The sequence below is a fragment of the Rhodamnia argentea genome, chromosome 6 (assembly GCF_020921035.1).
Source record: "Rhodamnia argentea isolate NSW1041297 chromosome 6, ASM2092103v1, whole genome shotgun sequence".
NCBI lineage: Eukaryota > Viridiplantae > Streptophyta > Magnoliopsida > Myrtales > Myrtaceae > Rhodamnia > Rhodamnia argentea.
In genome coordinates this window covers 2,012,702-2,026,733 of record NC_063155.1, presented here as the reverse complement: position 1 = coordinate 2,026,733, position 14,032 = coordinate 2,012,702, and the positions used below count along the sequence as shown (strand labels likewise).

The 14,032-nt window shown below is 39.2% G+C and overlaps 2 protein-coding genes across 5 annotated transcripts; one reads left to right on the top strand and one right to left on the bottom strand.

The window, feature by feature from the left end:
* The first annotated feature begins 586 nt into the window (after positions 1-586).
* Positions 587-1,257, top strand: LOC115755952 (monothiol glutaredoxin-S2-like). Its single transcript, XM_030695583.2, has one exon. The coding sequence runs from the start codon at positions 702-704 to the stop codon at positions 1,011-1,013; it is 312 nt and encodes a 103-aa protein (XP_030551443.1). The 5' UTR covers positions 587-701; the 3' UTR covers positions 1,014-1,257.
* Positions 1,258-7,170: 5,913 nt separating this feature from the next.
* Positions 7,171-13,758, bottom strand: LOC115755960 (anaphase-promoting complex subunit 7). Of its 4 annotated transcripts, none has more exons than XM_030695598.2 (20): positions 13,719-13,758; positions 13,506-13,668; positions 13,342-13,410; positions 13,156-13,206; positions 12,633-12,770; positions 12,425-12,487; positions 12,111-12,226; positions 11,401-11,485; positions 10,818-10,877; positions 10,289-10,334; positions 9,633-9,706; positions 9,221-9,271; positions 8,936-9,136; positions 8,814-8,858; positions 8,627-8,720; positions 8,387-8,532; positions 8,070-8,299; positions 7,839-7,899; positions 7,588-7,718; positions 7,171-7,480 (listed from the first exon to the last, which is right to left on the bottom strand). In XM_030695598.2, exons 2-19 carry the CDS (start codon positions 13,572-13,574, stop codon positions 7,629-7,631), a joined length of 1,689 nt encoding a protein of 562 aa, XP_030551458.1. In that variant the 5' UTR covers positions 13,575-13,668; positions 13,719-13,758; the 3' UTR covers positions 7,171-7,480; positions 7,588-7,628. The 4 variants fall into 4 exon arrangements, with proteins under 4 accessions (XP_030551458.1, XP_048136118.1, XP_048136119.1 ...); XM_048280161.1 differs by having other exon boundaries at positions 7,171-7,411; XM_048280162.1 differs by having other exon boundaries at positions 7,171-7,718; positions 8,936-9,011; positions 9,132-9,136.
* Positions 13,759-14,032: the final 274 nt, after the last annotated feature.

Genomic DNA, 14,032 nt, shown 5'->3' with positions numbered 1-14,032 from the left:
GTCTCAACAATGAGCCAAAATGAAAATAAAAAAAAAATTAAATGAGAGAGATGAATACTTTTTGGTATTCATGGATTGATTAGAAAATAGTTCCAAGTTATAAACCCTAGCTGGTGCTGATAAGAAAATGAGGGAGATGGCTTTAATTGCTTAAGGAGGGAAGAAATACTCGGCCTAAAAATGAAAATTGCCCAAATAAAACGGAGGAAACTCATGCAAATATCAAAAGCCATGAAAATAAGAAAATAAAGTATATAGTGGATATAATGTGAAGCCGTACAAAGGACACTTGCAATGATCAAGTGTTCCATGAGAATCCTTGTGAAAAATAGCCAACTATCCAAAGGAAAATTCTCTCTCTCTCTCTCCCTCCCTCTCTCTCTCTCTCTCTCTCTCTCTCTCTCTCTCTCTCTCTCTCTCTCTCTCCCATGCAAACCCAAAACCCTACCTTGAAACATCTATATAAGCATGTCCCTGAAGAAGCTTCAAGCACTCCACACAACTCCAGTTACCCTAATATCACATTCCAACCTTCAAGAGCTTATTTGCTCTCTCTCTCTCTCTCTCTCTCTCTCTCTCTCTCTCTCTCTCTCTCTCTCTCTCTCTCTCTCTCTCTCTCTCTTCAAGCTTATTAGCCACTCCCTGGAATTCACTCTAGTCAACGTACTCAGAGTTCCCAACATCTCAAAGCTTCTTTCTCGATGGAGGATCCGGTGGCGAGGATGATCTCGGAGAAGCCGGTGGTGATCTTCAGCAAGAGCTCGTGCTGCATGTGCCACACCATCAAGACGCTCCTCTGCGACTTCGGGGCGAACCTGACGGTCCATGAGCTAGACGAGATCCCGAGAGGCAGGGAGCTCGAGCAGGCCCTCATGAGACGCGGGTGCAGCCCAGCGGTCCCTGCCGTGTTCATTGGTGGCCAGCTTGTCGGAGGAACCAATGAGGTGATGAGCCTCCATCTCAATAGGTCCTTGATCCCCATGCTCAAACGCGCCGGAGCAATATGGGTTTAAAGGATTTCATCAACAGCCTCATCCGGCCAAATTAGAAAGAAGAATAAATAAATGAATGTGTCTTTTTGGTACGCATGAGTTTTGGAAATCCAGGTATGTTAGTCGGATGTGTTGTCATATGTATGAAGAGAGCTTATCATAGTTCATGTTATACAAAATCCTAACTTTTATGGGGTTTGTATCATTTTGTGGGGACCCCTGGTGTTTTTGAACTGAGTAATAAAAATGACGCAGTTTTGCTATACATGTAACATCTGTTATTTGTTACACAACCTACATCCATCTACATTGATTTGGATTGTCGGTCAACTTTTCAAGCTATAACTATCCACTTTTTTTTTTTTTTTGGGCGCCGGGGGGAGGGGGGGAGGAGAAGGGGGAACTATCGACTTCAATGGTGATGGAGGTAGATTGACTAACTAATAATTTTCATACGAGAAAATTACCCAATCAGTCCTAAAATTATGGTACGGATGCTAATTTAGTCATATACTTTTCATGTTTTGTCAATTTGATCTTAAACATTTTCGCGAAATTCCCATGTGATCCTTCTAGCTAAATTTCGGTATATTTTGCTAACGTGGCAGTCCATTCATTGACAAGCATTTTATGTGGCACACTGTCACGTCAACAATTTTTGGTAAAAATTGATTGGAAGGACCATTTTGGAATTTCACAAGTAGCGATCCATTCATCGACGGTCGTCTTACATGGCACACTGCCTGGATGTGGAGAGGGCAACTCTCGCCAAGCGATGGCCCAACGACCAATGGAGGGAAACATGAAAAAGAATAGAAAAGAAAAGCAACAAAAAAAAAAACAGAAAATTTAAAAAAATTGTAAAAATTGTCCATACCAGCACCAATCGTCCTACGCTATGCCACGTAAGATATCTCGTTCCACGTTAGGGATTGTCGACCAAAATTAGTCAGAAGGACTGTAATGGCAAATCACCAAAAAGGTTTATGATTAAGTTGGCGAAGAAAAAAAGTTTAAGACTGAATTGAAATCCGTACAATAGGTTTATAACCGACTGGGTAATCTTCCCACTATATTATCGATCCAAAATCCTCCTAATTGCAACGTTCGGATTTGCATGAAATGCGAAATTGTCGGTCTACATTCTAAATCGCTGCATTCGAATATCGTGATTTCAAATTTTAGGGTTTATATCAATGTGTTGCGAATGATTCCATAATTAGTTGATGAATTCTTATTCATGTAATAGAAATTTTGCTAAGCCCTTTCAAAGGATCAATGACAGTTCACCTAAAGTAATAGGACACTTTCGATACCGAATAATGTTGTAGTGGTAGTGCTCCAAACAAGCAAGATTTTGATTGACTTCTATTGATACATGACAACCTTACATTGATGGATAAAAATATTCCCTAGGAGCTCCGAATATTTTTTATATGGTAATCATACTTTTGGCTTAGCCAGTTTTCCAACTGCCGACCTTTTATATGGTTCATAGCCAGTGAAAATGGGAAAATTACCTTGCCAGTCGTAATAAATCTATTTTACGGAAAAATTGTATAAAAAATCCTAAATTTATTGCACTTTTTGTCATTTCAGTCCTAAATATTTTAATTTTGCCAATTGAATCCTCAATCTTTTCACATTTTTTCAATTAAGTCCATAGCTGATGTTGACGTCGGTTATCCTATGTGGCTCGATTGGTGGTGACGTGGACAATATCTAATAATACTTTAATTTTTTGAATTATTTATTATTATTATTTTATATCTTTATTCTTTTTTTACATCTCTAGTCACGGGGTTGGTGGCCACTCGCAGTGTCCAGGGATAATTGGCCCGTGACCTTGCCAGCTAGACATGTAAAAAAAAACGATGAAAAGGAAAAAATAAAAAAAATCAATAAAAATGTTGACATATATTGAAATAATATTAAAAATTATTCACGTCAGCACTGGCCACGGCATGTACGACTGTCGGTGTTCACATCGGTGATTTTCGGCTAATATTGGCTATATAGATTCAATTGACAAAACTTGAAAAGGTTTAAGACTTAATTAGCAAAACTAAAAGATTTTAGAACTAAATTAACAAAAGTACAATAGGTTTACGACTTTTTGGATAACTTTCCCCCATTGTACGGACATCAATTCAGTCCTATAGTTTTAAATTTTTGGAAAATGCTTTCCCGACATTCCGACACTACCGTCGGTTATTTCTGACCGTAGATCCACACACCATCATCTCGTGTGTTGTATAAAGCATTCATTAATTGAAAAATCATGGGTTCAAAAATAATGACAGATCTGTCGGACTGTCATGCTAGCAAGAGTCTTACTTTTTTCAATTTAGTCCTAAATTTTTACGCAAAGTTCCAATGTAATTAGTTTGGTCAATTTTCACAAGAGTTTGCAGAGATGGAGTCATCATCGATCGTTCCCAACGAAAATTGGCTGGAAGGGTTGCATTGGAATCTTGTGCGAGGGTTTAGGATTAAAATAGCAAAATTTTAAAATTTTAAAACTGAATTGATGCTTGTACAAAAGATATAAGACTGATCGGACAATATCCCTCAACTACAATAAGAAAATCTCATTCTAGAATTGCCAAACTTACCTTATGAGCCGATGTTTTTCATGAAATTAAGCACATTTTTGTCACACCTAAGTTACAAAACATGTAAACTTCTAATAAATTAGTCGAGTAGTTAAGCACTTGATTTGAGTGCACCGAATCTTATATTTGAATAACAATTTTTCTCTCTCAAATTAAACTTGAGGCAAACTCGCCTCCCTGTGGATGGAATCTTACATTGGAGCAATTTGCATGTATCCGGAAAGATTAGTCAACCTGGGAAGTTCAAATACTCGTGTTATCCAAATAATATGTTTATATTTATGGACTTTAACATTGTTAGGTACAATTACGAAATAGGTGGTATCCTAATTACGTACTTAGCATCATGAGACCACAAGAGATGGGGAATCCCCGTTTAGATATAATATAATTTGATTTGCACGTTAAAAGTTGACGTCAAAATTACCATTCACAATTTTAAAGTTTTAAAGTTTATAAAAAAAATTAATTTCTCTTGTTGCAAGGAAAGCTCTCTCTCTCATTACCATATTACAGTTTAAGAACTTGGACCTAAGTAAAGTCTTTAAACCGCTTCGTCTAAACTCTGAGATGTAAAATTTAGAGGTACTCCCTATGATGAAGAGAAGAAAAGTATTTTCTCTCAACTTAGAGGGGTGATGGTGGGGAAGGTAGACTCCGTGTCATCTTCGGATGGCTATCGTCGGATAAGGTCCTATAGTAGCATCCCGCACTTAGGGTGAATCATCAAAACTTTGACTCCTGCGTCATTGATCTATGCTTTATGCAATATTTTTGAACTGACTTGTCGGCGACATACCGCCGAAATGATTATAAGATATTGTAGGATCCTCAAAAGTTGAGGAATTTTCACACTTGCAATTGTCCATGGACTAAAAAGATGACTCGGAAAGATAATACTAGTGTTCAACTAATTACAACGATCATTATGTTGTTAACGGTGATCTAGTGGTAGGGCCGTCACTAAACGGATCAAAGTCACCCCAGGGATAGAAAAAAGGCTAATCCTTTATAAGATACCACATCAATGTTGACTCTCTGTATTTGGTCAAACATTTTTCCTCTTCCTTACAATCGACCCGATGAAATTGAATTCTCTGTCTCTTAGGGCACACATAGTAACACTTCTACTTCAAAAATAAACTTATGGCCAGAAATTAGTTTTTCTACTTCTACTCAGAAGCAGAAGTTGATATTTCTACTTCTACTCCAAAAATTGATGTCCGATCGTAGAAATTCATTTGGTAATAGTTAAAAACTTTTACTTCTAAAATATTGTTAATACAAAATCTTCTATGAAAAATTATTGTCGACGGCAGAAAAATTTCTACTTTATTTTTAATCTTTTTAAATTTCTTTAAAAATTAAGTTTTATTATTAAAAATATTATATCCTTTTTAAAATAAAAATTTACTATTTATATTTTACTCCGGCCGCTGGAGACGGTGACTCAACGGCTGCCATTGATGGAGGTCAATAGTAGACTATTGCAATGGGCGACGCGATGGTTGGCGGTTGGCGGCTAGAGCGGTAGTGGTCGGTGGTTAGCAGCGGTCACAACCGACAGAGGTGGGCAATGGGTGGTGGTCGACGGCAGCTATGGTCGGCAGATAGCGGCGTCCGACGCAGGGCACAAGCAATGATGGGTAGAGGTCGGCGGTGGCCGATGGTTAGCAATAGGAGGAGGTTGGCGGGCGACGACGATTGTGAGCAGTGTTAAGTGGCGATCGGTGGATGTATGCGATGGGCGGCGGCGGGCAATGGTTGGCGGTTGGTGGCGATCGTGGGAGGTAATGGATGGTGGCCAAGGGAGGTCGGCGATCGGTGGCAACAGACGGTGGTCGGCGATTGGTGGCACGCATGGGGGAGGGGGGTTGGGTGGTGATGGTTAGCGGTGGGCAGCCGCGGAAGATGGCGTGGTCGAAAAGAGGGTGACGTGAGAAGTACTTCTTGAATTCTTTTGCTTGAGAAATACCTCTTGAGAATTTTTTTTTTTTTTTGGATAAAGAAGTATTTCTTTAGTTGAGAAGTTATTTTTATTTTACTTTTCAAATTGAGGTAAAAATAACTTCAGAAGTGAAAATTCACTTCAGAAGTCGAAATTTCTTTCAGAAGTAAAAAATTTTACCAAATAGATTTATGCTTCATAAGTTATATTACCAAATGGATTTCTGCTTCAGAAGCACTTCTAGAGCAGAAATTCACTTCTAGAAGTATTATCATGCGCCCAGGCATATGGTAACACTTCTGCTTTAGAAATTAACTTTTAGCCAAAAGTTGATTTTTTTACTTCTCCTCAGAAGCAGAAGTTAATTTTAATAATTATACTCCGGAAGTAATTTCTGATAAGAGAAATTCGTTTGGTAACAATTGAAAATTTCTACTTCTAAAACATTATTAACACAAAATATTCTATGAAAAATTATTATCAGTGGCCAAAAAATTTCTACTTCATTTTTGAACTTTTTAAATTTCGTTAAAAATAATTTCTATTGTTAAAATATTATTTAATTTTTTAAAAATAAAAATTTATTATTTATTTTTTACTCCGGCGGCTAGAGATGGCAACTCGACGGCAGCAATCGATGCGGTGGTCGATGGTTAGCGGCGATTGGCGGCGGTCGACCGCGGTCGCTACCGACGAAGATCGTTGATTGGCGACGATCACGGCCGGTGAAGGTTGGCAAGTGGGCGTGGTCGTTGGTTGGTGGTTGCGGTGGTCGACGGGCGCGGGCGGTGATGGGCATCGGCCAACGAAGGTCCGCTGTGGGCAAGGATAGACAATGGTCGGCGATTGGCAATGGTCATGGGCGGCGGCCGGTGGAGGTCGGCAATGGGCGGCAGCTAGCGGCAGCAAGCAACGGTCCACGGCGGCGAAGGTTGGCAGATGTGGGTATAATCGAAAAGAGACTAAGGGCATAATAAAAGGAGGGTGAGGTGAGAAATACTTCTTGAATTAGAGAAGTTATTTTTTTTTTAACTTATCAAATTGGGGAAAAAAATAATTTCAAAAGTGAAATTTTTTTTCAAAAGTAAAAATTTTTACCAAATGAATTTCTACTCTAGAAGTACTTCCGAAGCAGAAATTTATTTTCAGAAGTGTTATCATGCCCATCCTAAGCTTCTCCCAACACTTCATTGAATGACTTCGCAAGAATGGGGAGAACAACGTGCGCTGGCAGTTGAGCCTCTGGTTGATGTCTTTTCCTCTTTGCGCATCCTTCAATCAGAATTCAATTTGGGATTCTTGATTTTTAGGATTTTACCCAGTTGCAAAAACCAACACAGCGAAGATTTGCCTAATTGGTCATTTCGGGCCATTAGTGAAAACGAATTCGGTCACTTCAGGCTGAAGGTCCACTCTAGGCTCTCTTTTGAGAAAACGAATCTACTCCCGACACTCATTTCACAATTTTCCCTAATTCAGCACCATGAGTAGACTGCACATTCTACCAAAATACTTAAAATATTGCTTCGTTTAAGTGCATAAATGACGCACCGTTTTGGCCACAAAGAAAAATCAGAATATCTTCAAAACTTCGAGGCCGTCAACGTCAAAATTCTTTGAATTAATCATTGCATGAATGGACATAGCACAAAATAACTATCTCAGGAATCATCACTTTGAATAAAGTTACAATCAGAGCCAAAGCATCACCTGCTAAAACTAAAGTCAAGTTGTCACAAGCAAAAAAGACTCGGCCACCACAGGAAGGCTCGAATCTATATACAGAAGTATTTCGCATGGCACGTCCATCAAATTCAGAGGCGAACAGAAAGCCGTGCTGCACTATATTTGGAAACCTGCTCATGCACAGCACCATATTCACATATTGAAGGAAAACGGCAGGCTTTTCTGACCATCTGTACCATCTGTCATGACGCTACTCATGATTACCCAAGCAAAAGCAGAAGAATCTCCAATTTCTGGCTCCAAATGGATCAGAAACGCCCTGTTCCACGATTCAGATGATCTTAACCTTCACAAAGCTGTCCTTCCCCGTATGAAGCATCACCTTGGTCAGGCTAGCAGCTCTGTCTCCTCGACATCTGCATCTACATCCTCAATATCGTTTTCTTCATCTTCGTCAGGCGCATCTGGATCCACTCCCTAAAAGAAACCAACACCCAGTCAATGCCTCACATCACAGGAATGGTCTGGTCTCACGACTTAAGGGAGAATAAGTGAACGATTTTCCATCACCAAACTGCGCAAGAGCTAAAGATGCACCTTCATCTGTTTCTCCAGGCGGTCCAATCCTTTTTTGGCAGCTTCATTCTGCGAGTTGATCCTGAATCACAATGAGAAAGAGAGAGCATGAATATAACAATTAATTCATGAACTTGTTCTTTTATCTTTTTTCTCCCCAAACATTATTGGTTCTCCTTCTGCAAGGATCTAGTGGCACCACGGTGAAAGCCAGGATCAAGAATTTTAAAGAACTAAAACAAGCGTGCCAACCTTAGTGCAGCCTGATAATGGGCCAACGCATCCTGCAGCATATTAGTTGCAGAGAAAACTTGGGCCAACTTGACATGAAGAGAGTCATCTGCCCAGTCCTTGAGATATCTCTCAAGAAGAGCGACGGCATCTCCATTTCGTCCCTCAATGACATGCAGTTCAGCCAATGCTAATGCAGCTCCAAGGAAACCGGGTTCGAGACGAAGAGCTGACTCGTAGAACTTTTTTGCCTATCACCACTCCAGGATATTCAGAGACTTCTTCAACTTAGTTAAAAGAAAAGGAGATTCTAGAGCAATCTGGGAAAAGCTTTATACCTTCTCCCTACCACCAGGATTACTAGCATGGACATCTCCAACCAATTTCAGAGCCCTTGCAGATTGAGGCATTGCTTTCATCGCTTCCCTGGCCGTATGAAGGGCTTCTTTGACTTTTGAGCATGCCAAATAAGAGCGAACTAAACCTGCAATGATGATAAGCTTCCAATCACTCAGCCGGTCAAGAATTAGACATGTACACCTCTGTGCAACAAATTTTAAGTTGTTTCCCACACACACCTTGATATGAACGAAGATCAGGTCTCAACTCTCGAGCTCCTCTGAAGGCAATTACAGCTGCTTCAGGCCTATCCATCAACAAATACAGGTTTCCCTGAAAGCATACAAGAAATACTTCTGATGATTCTAGTTAACATTGACCTATCATGATTTATACCAGAAGCATCAACACCAAGCTACTGTCTACCTTCATTATATAGCCAGGTATGTGTCTCTCATCGATTTGAATGCTCTGATCACAATAAGAAGAGATTGTGAGGTACCATAAAAGGAGACAACTAAACCAAAGCCAAAGGTAAACAAAACTACCTTCTCAGCATGAGATAAAGCTCCTTTGTCATCTTTCCTTTCCCACATCACAGATAAAGCAACAAAGACTTCTGGCCTCGTTGGGTCAGTATTCAATAAATCATGCACCAACTTGCCAAGCTTTGAGTAATCAGATTTCATTTTGAGAAGCATCGCATACTCATCCATGTACGTTAGGATGTACGGATCAACTGACCTAGCCTGTCAGTACATACACTATGTTCGTGCCATCAAATAAAGCATGATATTTTGTCCATATGACCCCCAAAAATCCTCTTTACTAACCTTTTCGAAATTCATTATAGCCTCGTCATTTTTCCCAATAATAGCTTCAACCTTCACATATTTGTCCATATGGAAACAAAAATTAATCAGTATGCACTCATTTCTCAACCACCTGGGCATGTATAATGTCATATACAACTAAAGAAACAGAAATTCAAGCAAGCAAGAAATTTGAGGATAGGTCTGAACTTGCAAATCATGCACATATAGATACGCCGAGGTGGTCCATACCAATAAAAGGAATTTGCAGCTCACAAACTGAGAACCAAATCAAATTGTGTTTGGGTGGAGAATCCATAGATGAAATAATGTGTACATTGCTTATTACTGCTTAACTTGTTCCTCGATTTCACATGGACTATAGACGAAAGGCACACATGATAAACTTAGAACCATCGCATATCTTTCTAACCTTTGCCATTTCAAGTAATATATGTACGTTGTTTGGAAATTGTTGCAAAAGCTCCGCATATAGCTCCAGACCACCTGCCAAAAGACAAAAGAGTAGTCTCCGAAGTTAAACATCATGCCTTCAGTTACTAACATACTCCCGCAAACAAATTACACAAACAATATATGCATAGTCATCCATCATAGCAGCACATGTGTTATTGTAATGCACCTAGAAAAGGTAGGATTTAGGTGCATCCAACTAATATAAAACTATTAAGAGGTTAGTATTTTAGTGTTAATATCTTCCTTTCCCTTTTTGAAATTGACCAAAGGATATATGGCACCTGAGAAAATGAAAAGAATCAAGGATGTTGCATCTGCAACATGACAACGGCAATTGGTGACGAATATACTGTCAGCATTCCAAATGTCTTTGGGGCTTTCACAAAACATGCCAGAGGATGCAGTTTCTTGCAATTTCGAGGCAAAAGCACCAGAGAAGATCACTAAAGTCTTTTCCATAGTATTCACACCCATAAAAATAGCAATGAAGGGCATGACAATTTATGAATGGTGATGCCCTCTCAAAAACCTTTCTAGGATTAGTCTATCCGTTTCTAGCAAACAAAAATGTTGATCTTTAGAAAATGTACAAAGGCAGAGGCATTAGATTACCCTTGTAGTCATTTGAAGCAATACAACACTGTGCCTCCACATAACGCTGTAAAGAAATACAGAATAGTCATCTCTCTCTGTTCTAAATCTCTGGTACAACAAGCAGTATTGTCATTACGAGACATGTGAAGAATGTTTCTCAAAGCTAGGAAATCCCGCAACTATATGGTATCCCATAGCTTCTCATTAGAAAAGCATCGATTGTAACTGTAGGCTGACTTATCAATTATCCAGCACACAGATTTCTAACAATTGCAAGGCATCTGAACAATATAACTAATTAAAGGAGGAGCTATGCAGGAGAGTAGGATAACTTATCATCAATGAAAGATGAACAAAAGCCAGTAACCTATATATAAACTCTCTCAATTTTCAGTAATGGTTTTGAACCCCTCATGTGTCCTTTTCCTGCGGCAACCAACTAAGCCATTTGCCCAATGGCTAACTGGTTTATCGAATTTCTTCTATAAGGAACAACTTTATTGACTTATGACAAGATGAAGTCACCTCTCATTTATCTCAAACTTACTTGCAGCCACCGCATTGAATCGAGATGATCATATGAACCCCTGTTGCCTCTATTTGGAGTCTGAAGTTGCATGGACAAAAGAAGAAGGCTTAAGATTTAGTAAACAAAATCTCCAGTTATTTTAAATGAATAATCAGCAAAAGGGAAAAGACTCAGAGCAACAAATTATATTGCAATCAGTTTGCAAAACCAATAACAACAGGATACCCTAGCAACTAAACTAATGCTTACTAATTGCTCAAGAGAGCTGTCCATAATGGCCTATTGACTTGGATTCTTTCCCAACTAATATAACGTTTTCCTAAAGGAAAAGCAGGAGCAAATTTAGTTTCTAAGAGATCTGTCTATCTGCTCACACAGTAATGCACTTCTTATGGTTTTACAATCCAAATAGAGATGAGAAGATGGATAGTGATTACAATGTAGCAAAATATAGTTAGATGGACAACTATGGATAGGACCAGAAGCCGAGTCACTTTTTTCTGTGAGTGAAATGGATGGAGGTGACGATTGAGACAAGATCAAGAAACTTGCACAATCAATGAAGTGAAAAATAACTGAAACTTTCCCTTGTATCATATACCTGAGGAATCAAAGAGATAATATTCTTAGGAGTAACTCCCAGCTCAGCCAAAGCTATAATAGCCTCCACAACGTAAAAGCAGTTTCTGTAATGCGAACCAAAAGAGAACAAACATGAATTTAAAGCTCAAAGCATTTAACGGTAAACTCCTACTGTGATTAAATCCTGCAATAAGCTAATTGGCTACTTTAGCAAATAGTCGTGCTTTACATAGACAACATAATACTTAAAAAAAAGTTGAAAATATGCATAGAGTAACAACAGTTTGCAATAGGATTGCTTTTTGTATATTTATTCCAAGTTGTATGAGGAGACACTCCAGCCGATCATATCTCCCGAAACCTGCCAGACATGTTGATAGTCAAGGCCATGTGGTGCGAGAATCGCTCCACTCTTGAGTTAGACTTGTTTTATAAGTAAGAGATTGTTTTAGGGTATTGGAATTGCTCAACAATGGTACACCGGTTAATGTGCTTGCTGTGGTTTTGATTTTCTAAATTCAGGAGTAAGCTTTGGCCAGTGATCTAACTTTCATTTGCTGATGATTGAGTATGGATTATAGGATGGAGTGTCTTATAAGATGGAGATGACTTAATATGCACATCAAGGACAAAACAAGACAAACTTACACAGCTAGGACGTGACAGATGATGAAATGCAAAAGCACAGATTCCAACATAAGTGGAAGGTTAGTGTCGGAACAAACCTACCTCAAGCACTCTCTATAACAAGCAATAGCAGCACGACTGTTCCGTGAGTTCCTGTAGAGCTTTCCCATGAGTAAATTCATTTGCAAAGTTCTCGCTTTGCTCGGAATCCCTTCCAACTGTTATAGCAGTGACAAAAGTTAAGCATATGATATACAGAGAAAGAATGATCAAAAGCCCCAATTAGCAAAGGGAAACTTTACCAAAAAAGCCAACTGTTTCTAAACTTCGTTACCCCTACTATGCTAACACACCTTAAATAATGTATTTGCCACAACTAGTAATAGCAGAGAGGATTGAAAGGAATAAAGAAGAACCTCAAGAAGGGCAGCTTTATTCTCATTCAGTGAAGAGTGACAAGATGCAATCTTGAATTTCACCTATCATGAAAATGGAAAAAAAAAAGGAAAAAGAAAAGGGAAGAGGCGAAATATAAACAAAGTAATTCCTTAAATAAAGCAGGAAACAACATAAGAAGATTATTTTAAAGGAAAGTGAGTTTGGAACAAAGTGAATTGATCAAACCTCATTTTCGTTAACAGCAGATACATTGAAAGAATTTGGAGAAGACGATCTATTCGACGTGGACAACGAGCTTCTGGAACTCGCTGAAGTTTGTTTTGGAATACTCCTATGGTACTGCAAGGCTTGTTTGTACATATGCTGCCAAAGACACATTTTAGAGAATTAACCAAAACGGCTAAACAACCCCACAAAGTGTAGGGATATAACATTCATTCGAAACTAACTCCAGATGCCACGACATAAACGATGAACCACCAAATACCAATTCGATGCCATAACATGTACACGGCACAAACTTGAAGGAGCTCAATACAGAGAGCACGGACATTCAATCCACAGCGATATGCACAGAACGCACTACCAAGTGTTTCTCCAACACTACTACATCCAAAATTCGGCCACACGAGTACAGACACAGATTCCAATGAATACAAAACCAACCCAACAATCACATAGGACCACCAAGCTCCAACCCAATAATACCGAGACCCAAAATATCACAAATGAGCGAAGGAGCACTCACGATCGCTCGCCGATACTCTTTGTCGCGAAGCAAGGCATCGCCGAGCAGCACCTGCAGCAGAAGAGGAGGCAAAACGCTCATTCCGCATTCAAAACAAAACCCAATCAAGGGAAAAGAACAAGAACCCCACTAAAATGTGTCCCGAAGAAGTAGGAAAAAGAGGCAAAATTTTAAGAGTCAAGTCACCAGGTTCTCAGCTTTGACGTGCGGGTTGGCTTCGGCATTGGCGGAGGACGACGAGACCAGAAACGAGCCCTGATTCGAGGAGGGATCACCGAGCTGGGCGTTAGGCAAGGGACGAGTAACAATCGAAGCACAGAGAGAGAGAGAGAGAGAGAGAGAGATTTTACGAGGACTTGGGCGGAGGTGGAGAGGCCATGGTCGAGGAGAGTGGAGATTTGGTCTTTGGGGACGTCCATTTGCGAGTGTTGCTGATTCGAATTCGTTCCTTCACTGCCGGTGAATTGAGTGACCAGTGAGGCGCTCACTCAAGAACCGCTTAGTTCAAACCCGCTTCATTTCGAACCCCCAAAAAAAAAAAAAAAAAATAAAAAAAAAATCCCCTTGAATTTGGGAAAATTGCAAATCGGCCCCTGAAGTAGGGCCAGTATTAGCAAAAAGAATCCCCAAAAAAAATTTTAAACTCTTTAAATCAACCTTAAAACTTTTAAAGTTTTCCGATTTAATCCTAAATATTTTTACTTTTTTATCGATTCTATATTTTTGCCTAAAATTGCTAAGGTGACCGCTTGACAATTCTTAATAATATTTCGTATTCTTTTAATATTTTTATTTAATTTCATAATTTTATTTTTTTCTATTTTCTTTTTCCCTTTTTTTTTTTCATTCTTCTCCCGACCTCAACCTCCATTGGCAC

Bases quoted from the DNA above. Each gene is read 5' to 3' on its own strand.
- LOC115755960 (XM_030695597.2), bottom strand. From the start codon at position 13,574: ATGGACGTCCCCAAAGACCAAATCTCCACTCTCCTCGACCATGGCCTC. The intron at 12,771-13,155 runs GTGAGTGCTCCT...TGTCTTTGGCAG, and splicing joins AAGAGTATCGGCGAGCGATC to CATATGTACAAACAAGCCTT. The intron at 9,707-10,288 runs GTAATCTAATGC...GTCTTTTGGCAG, and splicing joins TGCTTCAAATGACTACAAGG to GTGGTCTGGAGCTATATGCG.
- LOC115755952 (XM_030695583.2), top strand. From the start codon at position 702: ATGGAGGATCCGGTGGCGAGGATGATCTCGGAGAAGCCGGTGGTGATC.